Consider the following 13360-nt stretch of genomic DNA (forward strand, 5'->3'; position numbering starts at 1 on the left):
GCTGGCCGTCCGGCCGGCCGGCGCACCCCTCCTTGGGCCCTCAGTGGGGGCTCAAGGTGGTCCGACTCGCCCACCGCTAAGTCAGCCTTGCCCAGGAGCAGCCGGGCGCTGGCCCCCACCCCCAAGCCTGGAGAGGAGAGGCGGGGCGGGAGCGGGGCGGGCGCGGAAGGCGAGGGGTGAGCTCCGCAGCCAGGAAAAACCAGGGGCAGCCAGGGGCATGGCCCCCGGCCCCTCTACACCCTTTCTGGACCGACCTTCTCGTGGGGGTAAGGAGGGAGAAGCGCCCAGGGACTTCCGGAGGCACAGGCAGCCGAGGGTACCAGCTCCCCACCCCGGGGCCAGGCCGGTGGAGTCCGGCTTTTACAAAGTAGGGCGGGCTTCGCTCGGAGCCCTGGGCGGATCCAGCCAGACCCGGGTGGAGCGGCTGCGTCTCCAGCCCTCACTTGTCCAGTGACCTTGGACAAGTCCCCAAGTCCCTGCCTCAGAGTCCTAACCTTATCAAGGAGGAACTTGTCGTTAGTTGAGTGAGGACTCCAAGCCTGAGTGAGTCCGGGAGCCGGCATCCCCCACCTTGAGAGGGGACCGGGTAAAGCAGGGAAGCGTGGCCGGAGTGTGGGGGGACCCCGGCGGGAGTGGCCGGCGGGGCGCGTGGGGAGCAGGGTCGCCACTGCAGCGCTAGAGGAGCCGCCCCCTGGCCCCTGCCCACACCCTGCCCCGGTGCCCGACTCCGGGCGGCGTCCGTCCAGCCCTGGGTTGGGGTCGGGGAGGAGCGAGGGAGGGGGCCGCGAAGGCGGGCGGCGGGCGCACTTACACCGGTGCTGCGGTCGAGCGTCCCGCCGCGGGCCGCCGAGAGCCGGGTGGTGTTGAGGCCCACGAGCGAGGGCAGCGTCTGGGACATCCAGTTGGTGATCATGGCCATGGTGCTAAGCACGACCCCGATCTTGAGCAGCGGCACCGACATCGCGCCTCGAGTCGCCTCCTGCGCCCGCGCCGCGCCGGCTCCGCGCCCCCGGTCGGCCTCAGGCGGCGGGCACCGCGGCGGGCAGGGGCGCCCGGCCGTGTCCCCGCGCCCCCTCGGCCCGCCGCCGCACGCCCGCCGCCGCCCCGCGCTCCCCGGCCATGGTGCGCCGCCTCCGGGAGCAGGGAGAAGGGCCGCCGGCGGCCTCTGCGCGCCCCGCCGCCGTGCGGGCACCAGTGCCGCCGCGCCCGCCGCGCCGCTCCGCGCCCTGCCTCCGCCGGGAAGGGCCGCCGGCTCGACTCTGAGCGCCAGGCGGACCGCGCGCGGGGGCCGGGGCGGGAGGCGGGGACAAGGCCGGCGACGCAATCTGCCCAGGAAATGGGTGGATTTTTCCTCCCGGCTCCGGCTCCCCGCCGCCCCCTGGCTGCTGGCTGTTAGGTCTGCAAACCTCAGTCGCCAGGAGTTGGGATGGGCTGACCGTGGAGGACAGACAGACCGCCACCCCGAAATAATAAAAGTCCGCCCGCGGCTTAGCTGCGCCGACCGGCCGCCCCCTCACCGCCCTCCGGCCGGGTCCAGCGGGGCGGAGCGGATCCGGGACCTCAGAGACCACACTTCCTCCGGGGCCTGCTGCTGGGGACCTCGTTCACGGGGAGCTCCAGGCTCCCAGCGGTCGGGCGGGCAGGCGAGCTAGTGGCAGGCTCCAAAAGCAGCCCAGCGCTGGGGGAGGGGACGGGGGTGTGAAGGGAGAGCTGCTGGGGAGCCCTGGGCAGCCAGGGGCTGGAAGGCCTTTGGGAAGAGGGGTTCTACTGACCGCGCGGGCGCCCGCCCGTGGGCTCCTGGGTGCAGGTGGAGGTTGGGTGTGGGTTCGGGGCTCAGGCACCCCAGCAGGGGCGCTAAAGGGACCCCGCCCACAAGTAGTGTGATGGTGGGGCGCTGGGTCTGGAACCCCGGTCCAGCTGCCCAGGCAGCGGCAGGGCAGGCCGGCCCCAGCCGCCAGCCGTCTGCGGCTTCGGAAGGAGGACGCGGGAGTCTCCTCGGGGTCTCAGGGTGACGGGGTCAAACACCTCCATGGGCTTATTTCTTCTCAAGGCGACCAGAGGGGGGCTTTTTCTGCAGGCCTCCCCACTGAACGCTCCCAGCGCTTTGGGAAGGCCCGCACCCGCACCCCATAACCCCCTCCACGCCGCTCCGCAAATGCACCTCCCATCCTGGGTGGACGTCGGGGGGCGGGGGAGCCGACCGAAGCCCCTGCCAGGGGCATCACCTCCAGGCCCGGTCCCTACTTCCAGAGGGGACTCAGTTGCCGCAGGGATGGCCCTGGGCGGAGCGCCGGGTGTGAGATCCGCCAGCAGAAGGGGTTTCGGTGATTTGTTTTCCTGATTTTCACCCAGGATCGGTGGCAGCGGCTCGGCTGGGAGCCACCGATTGAACTGTTGGGGAAGGGCGCCATCTCGCAGCGCGCGCTGGTACTGCGAGCTCGCCGGGAGCCGGCTGGGCCCCGCCCCCTCCTCCGGGGCTCACCGCGTTCCCCGCTTCCCTGAGCTCCAGCCGCGAACGCACGGGCAGCTCACACCACTTTCCCCTGCAAAAGAGGCAGCCACCACTTATTTTTGGACCTAACCCAGCCCAACCCAACCGACAAAACCCTCAGGCCGTCGGCGCGGGAGCCTGATATTCACCACCCAAGTGCCAGATGGTCAGCAGACCCCAGACCAAATCCCCGCAGGGACGCGGCGGGCAGACGTGACACCCACCCCGCAGCAGCAGGTCCTGGGCGCTTTCCACAGCCAGACACCGGCGTGATCGGACACTTTCTCACAACCAACCGAAGACACAATGGAGAAAGGCACCTTAGGATGGCCCCTCGGTGCCCGACCCTCTGGGCAGCCTGGGGTGGCCCTGCCTCTGCCGCTTGCTGGTGGCTGTGGGACCCTGGCCAAGGGAGTTAGCCTTCTGTGCCTCAGTTTCCTCATCTCTAGTGCGTCTAATGATAGTGACCTTCCTCTCTGGGTGCTGTGTGGACCGAGTCAGGGCAGGAGCCAGCATGGCCCCCCCCCCCCATGAGGGCACCAGACCATGTCCTCCCTGCTGGGCACCAGAAGGGGGCAACGGGGCGGGGGGGCTCGGTGCCCCCAGGGTTCTCCCCACCTCTCTTCAGAGCTGCTTGTGGCTAAAGACCACAGGAAGGAGACCAGGTGGGTGTGGATGTTCCTGTGGGGGTTTCTCATGGGGGTGCAGAGATGCCACCAGGTGCACACTGGGCAGGCGACACCTCCGACGGGCGGGTACAGAGGAAAACACTGGTCCCCAGGAGCTTCTGCTTGATTGCATGTCCCTCGCGTCCCGAGAGGACTTGGCGGGCACTCAAAGCGTGAGGAGTGCGCCTCAGCTGGCTTCTCCCCTCCCAGCAGAGGAGACCAGATGGGCCGCGGCCTGGGCTGAGTGCTGCTGTCGAGAGCCGCAGGGCTGCTGGGTCGCCATCGGTGCCCCCCCGGCCGGGGGAGTCCCGCCCTCCAGGAGACAGGCCGTTAGGGCCGCCCTGGAGGTCCGAGACCCTCATTCTACCTCTCCTGGGCTCGCAGTCAGGTTGGGGGCCCGGAAAGGGCTTAGGCGCCCCCCAAAGCTGAGAAGCATCCTTTTAAAGATGTGGCTCCTGCTGGGCTCCTGCCTGGGTCCCCTGCCTCCCTGGGGGCTGAGCGGACCTGGGAGGCCAGAGACTTTGAGAGCAATGGGGGGCAAAGCTGACCCCCTCCACGCCTTTGCATCCTGGTCACGGCCTTTTCACTGCTTGTCGATGTTTACAGAGTTGAACGGACACAGGGTTCCCACTCCCACCCCAGGTGGGGCATGGGGATGGGGCAGGGCTGCGCCAGGGTGCTGTGGCTGCATCCCGCTGCCTGCACCCACTGGGCAGTGGGGCGCGGCCACTCCCAGCTCTCCTAAGGCTCAGCGAAGTTCTCTTCAGGGGCTGTGGTCTGTGTATTCTGCAGAACAGACGCCGCCCTCGGTGCACTGGAAAGGGTTCCAGGAAGTCCCAGGCGAGTCTAATCGGATCTAGAAGGCCACCCAGCGTTTCCAGACACACAGCAAGGACCGTTGAAGGGTGACTGCGTCGGGGACGCGGGCCCGAGGCGTTGGCCGGCACCCTGGGTGCCCAGGGAGGAATCTAAATCCCAGTGTGCACAGGGCTGCCCTTGAAGTCCAGACTCCTGTTTGCTGCTGTGAATGACCACCACCATCCTGAGGGCAGCTGCTGCGCCCACACGCCCTCCGTGACCTGCACGGGCCCCTTGACCTTCACAGTTGCCCTGCTGACCACCCCCTGCTGCTCCACGCTAGGCTCAGAAGGAGATGAGACCTGTCTGAGGTCACGGGCTGAGCCGGCTACTCCTGGGCCGAGCTCTGACACACGGCCCACCTGTGCCCATGATGCACACGGTGTCTCTGTCCCGTCAGCGGCTGGAACAGAATGCCACGGACGGGAGACAGCAGACACTCAGTGACAGCTCTGGAGACTGGAAGGCCGGGATCGAGGGGCCGCCCAGTCATGCTGTGGTGGGGACCTCTCTCCAGTTCGTTGTCCTCACTTGGCGGAAGTGGGGGTGCTCCGGGAGCCCCCTGATGAAGCTCTGATCCCGTTCAGGAGGACGGACCTCCCTAAGGTGCCGCCTCCGATGCGGCCCGCCTTCGGGGGTTAGGATTTCAGCACGTGGATTTGAGGGGCACACAGACCTTCACACCACATCACATGGCGACTGGGAAGTGTCCCGGGTCCCGGGCTGGGTGTGACCTGCCCAACCACGGACGCCCTGTTGCCCACACGGCCAGGTGCCCACCAGACGTGTCTCTGCAGGAATGTTCCTAGGCCCTCGTGGGAAGGCCTTGACCTGACCATGGTGGGCCCTGAACACGTTCACCAGCATACGTGCCGACAGCAACGCCAGCCTCACCGCCCTGGGGTCGCCCGGCTCTCCAGACAAGTGCTGACGTCACATAGCGGTGGGAGCACCCTGCCACCTGGGGATGGGCTGCCGGAGCGCGACGCGGAGACGCCCTACCACAGCAGTACGACACACCCAAGTGTCCGCAGCCCAGACAGGAAACGGGGCCCACCCGCGCCCCTGCTGCATGGCAGAGTGACACCCCCAAAGGACCAAGTGCGATGCTCTCTGGCTGTTTATAAATACGCACATTTTCCTCCAGCTATTTGCACACCGTGGGGGTGGCAGGGAGAGGGAGGAGGAGAGAAAGAAGGAAGGAGGGCAGAGATGGAGGAGGAGGACCGGACGGGGAGGGGGAGGAGGAGCAGAAAACGGGGGAGACAGGAAGGCGGAGGAGGAAGGGGCACCGACAGGGTGCCCAAAAGCCCGCCCTGGGCGTGCCCTGTCTCTGCAGGGAAGACGTTCCAGGGAGGGGCCCCTCTCCCAGCAGCCTCAGAGGACCACCACAGTCCGCCCCACCCCATGTCCCCTTCACTCTGCCTCCTCAGTGGCCGAAGGGGCTGCAGGGGGTGGGCTCAGAGGACCTGATTGTTCCCCATGCCCGTCCTGTGAGGGGCTTTTCCTTCTGGCTGACAGCCTGACACCTCACAGGGCCTCCCCGCTGGACGTTGGGCTTGGCTGTGCGGCCTGACATTCTGGCCAGGGAAGCTGAGGGGACAGCTGCCAGGTCTGAGCCGAAGCCTCAGAGCCACACTGAGAGTAAGTGGGGCTTTGCAGGCACACGGGCCAGAGCTGGGTGGTGGCATGGACTGCCCCTCCCTCTCCCTCTCCCTGCACTGCTGTTTGGGACAGTTCCACGCTGCGTTCACGGCCGCTGCCTCAGGCTGGCCCACGTCCAGGCCGGGAGGCCACAGGACCCTGTTCCCTTGGTTGCCTGGAAAGACACGGGTCCCATTCTGGGAAGCCCTTGGAAGGGCTTGGACAAGAGAATCCAGCAGGCACAGCACCCTCTGGGCTGCCTCCTGGGTCCAGGAGCCCCGCACGGGGCTCCGTTTCTACCTTCCGGGGCAGGGACCTGGCCACCCCAGGCCAAGAAGCACAGCCGTTTTCCACAAGTGAGTCGTCCACCTTTGCACGAACCGTGGGTGCCGACGTGAATTAGGAGGGGCCTCATTGCACACGAGGGCCTCAGAGTGAGCCCAGGGGGTCCAGCCAGGCATGGGAGATGCCCAGGATGCAGCGTCTGTCCGGAGCGGAGGACTCCGGCCCCCACCCCCCACCACTCTGCAGACGGGGCTCCTTCCCTGGGCCTTGTGCTCCGCAGGCATGGCCACCTCACACCGTCCAGGACCCCTGCCTGCTGAGCCGGCCACAGCCGCACAGACGGCACCGCCACACGAGGCTGCTGCTGTCTAGGGAGAAACCGCCTGTTTTGAAATCCTGGGGGTTGCTCAGCGAGTGACTTAATCGATGACACTCTCGGACACCCTCAGCCCGGCTGCCACTGTGTCAACAGGACACAGTTTGGGCTGCCAGCTGTGGGGGTGGGGGGCTGGGTGTGGGGACACGGCGTCAGAGCACACAGCCGTTGACACGTGCGGGTTCTATCTCTCTGAGTCCAGACCACCACCCTGGGGCGTTCGGTGAGTTACTGCTGATCACGCTCCTAAATACACCGCCACTCTCTCTTCTACCCCGAGACACCTAACGCTTGAAACAAGTGACAGTCACTTTCTTCCCAGAACCCCCCCGGGACCCCCCCCCCCCCCCGCCAACACACACTGGAGGAATGAGGCTTGAGCCTGGAGGGGCCCAGGTGCTCCCCCAACCCGCTGGGAGGGGCCGTGCTGCGGGCAGTGAGCTCGTCCAAGGCCACGCTCTTGCCTGCACAGCTGGGGGCGGATGAAGGCTGGTCTGTGGCCCGGACCCTTCAGCCCGGACCCTAGGTGACCCCCGCGGGCTGCGATGCTACCGGACCGCCCACAGCCAAATATGGTCTGTGTTCCCGTGCCCAGCTCAGAGCGAGCGGAGCCTGCATCCTCTCGACACTGCTGGAGAGCGAAGGCGCTGTCCCCCACGGTCACCGAGGCGGCTGCCATGAGACTGAGCCCGGTGCAGAAGGGGCAGATGGGGCAGCGAGAAGGCCTCCCCCGGTCTTGGGGCCACGAGCCAAGTACAGCTGTGTCCCGGTCTTCTCAGCTCTCGGTCCTCAGCGGGAAAGGGACTCGTCCAAGGTCACCTCTCCTTGGCCCGAAGGACTTGGCCCATTCGGGCCCCTCCAAGCCGTCCTCCCCGAGCCCCGCTGTTCCGCAGCTAAAGCCACGCTTCAAGGTCGGCGGCAGCCGGCGAGCATTGGGCCGCACGGCCAGAGCGAGACAGCACCCCCCAGTCCTGGCTCCCAGAGGCTTCCGTGCATAGGTCAGTGTGGTCTGGCTGCTGGCACCAGACGCCTCTCTTTCCCATTCTCGGTGACGCCCAGCCGTTTTCCCTCCTTTTCATTTCTCTCTTTCTTAACAGAAACATGAACTCAGAGTTACGGGTGCCAGACGGGCCGGGGACTCCACTTGGGACTGTCACCTGCTTGTGGGCCACTAGACAGGGTGCTCGGCCACCACAAGCCTTGGCTTCCTCATTTCTAGGGTGAGGACGATGACACGGGGTTGTGGGGATGGCCACAATGTGGCCCTGATTACGCTCCGGGCTGGAGTCGGATAGGCGGCAACACCAAAACTCCCCGACCTTGGTGAGTGTCCTCTGCATGTCAGGAGCTGAAACCAGGGGGCTCGCCTGTCCCTCTCGACGTCCCCCTCCCCTGGGTTCCCACGTGGGGGTGACGCCTCTGGGTTCAGAGTGTGAAGAGACTGCACTGGGCATCTTTGGGAGCTGAAAATCAGTTCCTTCCGTCCGCCCGGCGCAGGGCGGCTGCAGGTCTGATTCAGTTTAGCTGGTAGTGAGTTTGTGTTACTGTTCCCGGCGTTGTTAGTACTGACTGCAGGGCCTGGGGGCTGTAGTAACACGTGCCACCCCAGGCAGAACACTGCCTTCCCCGATCAGGAGAGGCTCACGGCCGCGCAGTGGGGAGCGAAGGGCCCACGGAGACCGACGGCGGCCTGGCGTAGGGGGTTTCTGGCCTAAGTGGGGTGAATTCGCGTGCCCAGGGCCAGCCCCCCCCCCTGTGGCAGAGCCAACCCAGAATAAATTCCACGCGTTCCAGACCGCCTGGTTTGGGAGAAGACCCCCTGCTCTCCGAACCCCGGTGCCCACTACCACTCATGACCAGGGTAGGCGTGGCCCAGAAGCTGGGGTAGATGGGCAGGCAGGTGGCTCATTGGGCAGGTGACAGACTGTGGTGTTTTGTTCTGGTGACATTTGTCCGAGGGTGTGGGCTGGGGTCTTCCACAGTGGAAGGAGCCGAATGTGAGCGTGGCGGGATTCCCAGGGGCTCCTCTGAGGCCCCACCCCATCTGTGCACCCCGAGGGGAGGCCGGGGCTGGGTCCCCGTCCACTCAGGCGCCTGGCAAATGGCGGATCACACTTGGGGTCTGAGCACCCAGCGGTCACCCCACAAGGCCTGGAGACCCGACCAGCACAGCTGGCGCTTGCAGAAGCTCTGTGCTCGTTTATAGCTGGGACCCCTTCCACTGTGTCCTCCTCATCCCCCGCCCTCCGGCAGGCCCCCCATGTCGGCCGGGGGCTAGCAGCCCATGAGAGGGGCCCTGCCTGCCTCTGGCGTTGATTTCCTCCGAGAAGCCCTCACCGCTTGCCCCTGCCCTGCCTTTCTGCCCCGGCTCACTCGCCCCCGGTGCCCACGCTGCCCCCCCCACGGGGCCCAGGCCTGCTCTGGCTCTCGAGGAGAACGCCTCCCTCCTTTCTCCCCTCAGGCCCCACTTGGTTCCGCTCTCTTGAGCCTCTTAAATAAATAATCCTGGCGGGGCCCCGGGTCTCCCCTCAGAGCCCGTTGGCCTGGGTGCCAGATGGCACGCGGGGCTCAAACTCCGGCAGCATCGTGCCCCAGGTGGTGTCCGAGAGCTGCTTATGGGCGGGGAGGGGGGGAGCGGCTCAGAGGACAGGGCTGCGTCCACAGGAGGGGGCTCCCCCTGGAACCACTGAGTGCTGCCAGCCTGTTCCAGAGGTGGAAGCTCTGGCTGAGAGGTCAAGAGCATTTCCAAGGTCACAGGACAGAGCCTGGTGGTCCTGGGGGAGGGGGAGGGCAGCTGGGCTCAAGGTCATTGTTCCAGAGCTTGCCAGTCCTCTCAGGCCATCACTTAGAGGGGACATGCTTCTGGCTGACGGGGTCTGAGGCTGGCAGGCGCTCCGGGGGCCCCAGCGCTGCCCCAGTGCCCCCCACCCCAGGACGGAGAGGCGACCCTCCCAGCCGGGCCGGGAAGCTCCCTGTGGTGCTTCTCGAGGAACGGGAAATGCCGGCCCTTCTGCTGAAAACCACAGCGTGACCCCATGTCCACCCCCTTTCTGACCAAGGCCAGAGTTCGCCTGGGCCCACAGGCCTGGCACGTAGTAGGCCATTGATCAGCAGTTGGCATTTGACTGAGTGGCTCATCGAAAGCGAGCTGTTGGGAGAACAGATGGCCGGCCATGTGCTCCGCCCCCCTCCCCACCCTGGCCCGTCTGCCAGAATCCTTCCGGCGGTGTTTCCAACGTGCAGGTAAAACCCGTACGTTTCGGCCTTGCTCCGGGTTTGACTCAGGCTAATCTGCAATCAGAGCGTCCCTTGGGGGGGGGCCTGAAAGCGAGGTGCAGCTGAGGGAGCCGGTTCCCTAAAGCACGAGAGAGAAGGGTGGGTGGGGGACAGACGCCACACCGCCCAGCCCCCAGCCGCCAGGGCCCCCCTCTCCCCTCCTGAAGCCCAGAGGAACTGGGTCCTCTCGCCAGGTGACGAGCGTTGCTCTTGAGACACCCTGCCCCGGGGCTTCCTTGGATAGAACCACTTTGGGACCCAGAAGGCAAGATCCTTGGGCACGGGTGTCCCCACCAGGTCTCCGACAGAAAGCACGCCAGCCCTGCACCCACACTGCTCCCGGGCCCCGCAGGTCACTGAGAGGAACTTGGTCCAACCCCAGCCCAGCCTCCCCAGTGGGGACAGTGCTGCCCGGCTCTCTGGAGCCGGTGGCCGAGGCAGCTGGCCTCTGACCCCCTTCTTGGACTTGGGATGCCTGCAGCGCGATTTCAGACACTGAGCTTTGCTCTGACATCCCACCACCATCAGGGACAATGGGCCTCCCAAGGAGACTGCCCCCCAAAGGCAGAACCTCGGAGGTGGCCCAGGGCGCTGGGGCCATCTCGTGGGTGGCAGGTGCCTCCCGGCTGGCTGAGCTGAGGGACACAGTCCCTAGAGAGGTCCTGTGGCTCAGCCTCAGCAAGAGGAACCTCTGGAAGGAAGAGGCAGTTCCCTTCCCGGCCCAGGGAGCTGCCCAGGGTCCTGAAACACTCGGGCGCTGTGCGAGGAGGCAGGCGTGCGCGCGCGCTCGCGGTTGGGTGGGGGCTGGCTGAGAGGTGGACGGCTTGCATCCTTCGCCTGGATGAGCAAACACTCTTGCCACCGAGACAGAGCTTCCTATCAAAGTTGAACCTAAGTTTTCCGAAAGAACAGGGGGCCTTTAAAAAGGCGCAGGAAGGGGGCCCTCCGGAGTTAGGCGTTCTGGCCTGGGGGTGAAGGGTTAGGGTGCCTGGAAGTTAGAGGGCCGTGGCAAAGGCTCGAGGGTCCCCAGGTCCCCGAGATGTGTGGATGAGGCGCCTGCTGGGGTGTGCCCTGTCCGTGGGTGGGGATGCATGTGCACCTGGCCGTCCCCAGTGCATAGCCTGCCCCTCAGCTGGGAGGTCTGTCCTTCACACCAGGCCGAGCCTCCCCGGGGCCTCGGCTGATTGGCTGGAGACTCTGAGGGGATGAGGGGTAAGAACACAGCCCTCTAGGTGGGGGGCTGGGGCTGCATCTCCCAGGGAAAGACAAAGAGTAGATGAGGGCTTCAGGAAAACCAGGGGAGCTCATTCCAGAGCTTTCTCTCCCGTGATCCACCTCTAACCTCTCTTTTGTTTCCTCTTTTGTTCTGAGAGGAAGGGAGGCAGGGGGGAGGGAGGACGGGGGCCGCTGGGGCAGCAGTGCTGATGCCCACGACCTCCCGCTCCAAAGGGCCGGTGTTCCAGCTCTCAGCGTGGCACAGCGGCACCATCCAAAGGGCATTCTAATGTCACCGGCGAGCAGCCGGCCCCGAAGCAGGCGGGTCTTCCCGGCACCCTGGTGCCCCAGCGGCGCTGCCAGCCGGTGCTCCCAGACGACCGGCACCCCCCCAGTCCCAGACGCATCTTTAAAATGGAGAACACCCGGCGGAGACAGGCTCTGTGCTGACCCCCTGTGCAGGGGACGGCAAGCCCATGTGAAATGCCCAGCAGTCCCCCACGGGCTCACGGCGGCTTGCTGCTCACACTTCGCCCGAGCGCGTGGCCACCAGCCCCCAAGCCCTTCGCGCCGAGCCCACCGGGCACCCCAGCCCAGCATGCCACCTGCCCTTCCCAGTCTGGTCCTGGGGGCACGAGTCCCAGTGTTTCTCAGCTTGGGGAGCCCCAATGGCAGCCTTACAGCCCGAGGCAGGGATGCTCCAGAGGAGTGGGGTGCGGGGTGTGAGCTGGGAGTTGGGGCAGAGCCACCTCTGAAAACACCAGGGGCTTGGACACCCTGCTCTGCCCCCCCCCCAAACAACAGCAGCGGAAGGACCCCTCACACAGGTCTCCGAACTTCTCAGTGGGAGTGGGGCCCCCCCTGGGCAGCCCGGCTGGGCCAGGGCTGGGGGTCCTGGGAAGCCCGCGGCAACGGTCTCCGTCAGTCTGCACCCCTCCCTCCGCCCCAAGTGCGGCCACTCTGGCGTCCTCCCCAGCCGCGGGGTTCGGCGCCCGCTGCGCTGAGCTGCTCCCTGACTTTGCCAGGTTCCCCCGGGGCCAGGCGGGCGCCTCGCGCGCGCAGGGAGGAAAATGGCGTTGGGTGCACGTACTTGAGTGAGTTCGGTGCCCATCAGGATGAGGAAGAGGAGGCTCAGGAGCTTCCGGGCTGGTTGCATGTCGCGCTGCCGCCTCCGACGTCCTGGCAAGCAGGAGCCTGGTGCTCGCCGGCGGCGGGTGCGTGGACGCGGACGCGCTCTCGGCTGGGCTGGCTCCGCCGCGGCACCTGGCCTTGTCCCCGCGCCCTCAGCACCCGGAGCCGGCGGCGCGCGGGTTCTGCTGCGCGGAGCGTCCGCTCTGCATATTGATCGGGCCCCACTCGGCGGTCTCGGGCGGGGCGGGCCGGCGGGCGGGGCGGCGGCGGCGGCGGCCCCTCCTCCAGCGGCTCTCAGCTCTCGGCTCGGAGGCGCGGCCCAGCGGCGGTGCCAAAAGTTTGCTGGGTAGGGGCGGGGGCGGGTGGCGCAGAGGGACCTGCGCGCCACGCTCGCGCGCGGGAGCGGGGAGGGCGGCGGCCGCGGGCGGGGAAGCAGGCTGGGACAGGATGTGACATCAAAAAGGCGGGGGAATTTAACGGGGAAAGAAAGGCCATCCTGCGGGACCGCAGCTGCGGGCGGGGGCGGGGCGGGGGGCGCGGTGCTCCGTTCCTGGGATTTGGTACCAGGACTAGAGGGTGGCCAGCGCGGGGCCGGGCCTTCCAGAGGCAGGGAGTGGACTGCAGAGCTCCTGGGGGCCAAGGGGCAGCTGGGGTGCTGGCCCGGGATGAAAGGGGTGGTGTCTCCAGGAGGTGGGGACAGAAAGGCAGACCTGCTGCCGGAGGTCGCCCCTCACTGGGAACACCGCCCTGGCAGGAGGCTCTGGGGCTAGGGTGGTGCCTGGGAGCTGGAGGGCAGGTCCTGAGCCTCTGTGCTGCTCTCCTGAGGTGGGAACAGCCATGTGAACCGGGGCTTCTGTCCACTCAGGGGGCTCGTGGGGGGGGGTCTGCCCTGGGTTCTGGCTTGTGCATGCACCCGTGGGGGTGGGGACGCACAGGCGACGAGGACCAGGTGGGTCTGCTTTGGGTGGTGCGCCCGAGTGCGAGGAGAAAGCAGAGGACACAACTCTGCCTCCCCAGGCAGCCTTGCCTGCAGCCAGGACCTGGGCCAGGACCTGCAGCCAGCCAGCCTGTGCTTCCGGATCCCCTGAGCCCCGGCCCACCCTCTCGGCCCCAGGCCTGGAGGTTCGCCGCGCCCCCCCCCCAGCTGCGGGGACAGGCTCCCTTTCTTCCTCCCTGCCCTCCTCACCCTTCTGTCCTCTCCAATGTGCTCCCCCCGGATGCCTGGCAAGAGCAGCTCCTGAGCCCGCAGTCTCCATTTCCGCTCCTCCTTCTCGGGGAGAAACCCCAACGACCTTCATTTCCTGAGACGACAAGGTGGCCATCTCTCTGGAGACGCGTCTCTGCCGTCCCTGTTTACCGTCCCTGTCTACCGTCTCTGTTTACCGTGTCAGGGACACGGCTGACAGCCAGAGAGCG

General features: G+C 66.7%; 1 protein-coding gene across 2 annotated transcripts in view; it reads right to left on the bottom strand.

The window, feature by feature from the left end:
• OLFM1 (olfactomedin 1) overlaps positions 1-12207 on the bottom strand; it is a 29770-nt gene extending 17563 nt beyond the window's left edge. Inside the window, exon 1 of one of the 2 annotated variants that reach the window (XM_037036566.1) lies at positions 11904-12207. In XM_037036566.1, the coding sequence (XP_036892461.1) occupies positions 11904-11969 (66 nt within the window). In that variant the 5' untranslated portion in view covers positions 11970-12207. Of the gene's footprint in view, positions 1-811; positions 1242-11903 lie in introns of those variants that run through there. The other variant, XM_037036565.1, reaches the window with a different exon arrangement.
• Positions 12208-13360: the final 1153 nt, after the last annotated feature.

Source organism: Sturnira hondurensis, unplaced genomic scaffold, assembly GCF_014824575.4.
Source record: "Sturnira hondurensis isolate 20B ecotype Veracruz unplaced genomic scaffold, ASM1482457v3 Scaffold0022908, whole genome shotgun sequence".
NCBI lineage: Eukaryota > Metazoa > Chordata > Mammalia > Chiroptera > Phyllostomidae > Sturnira > Sturnira hondurensis.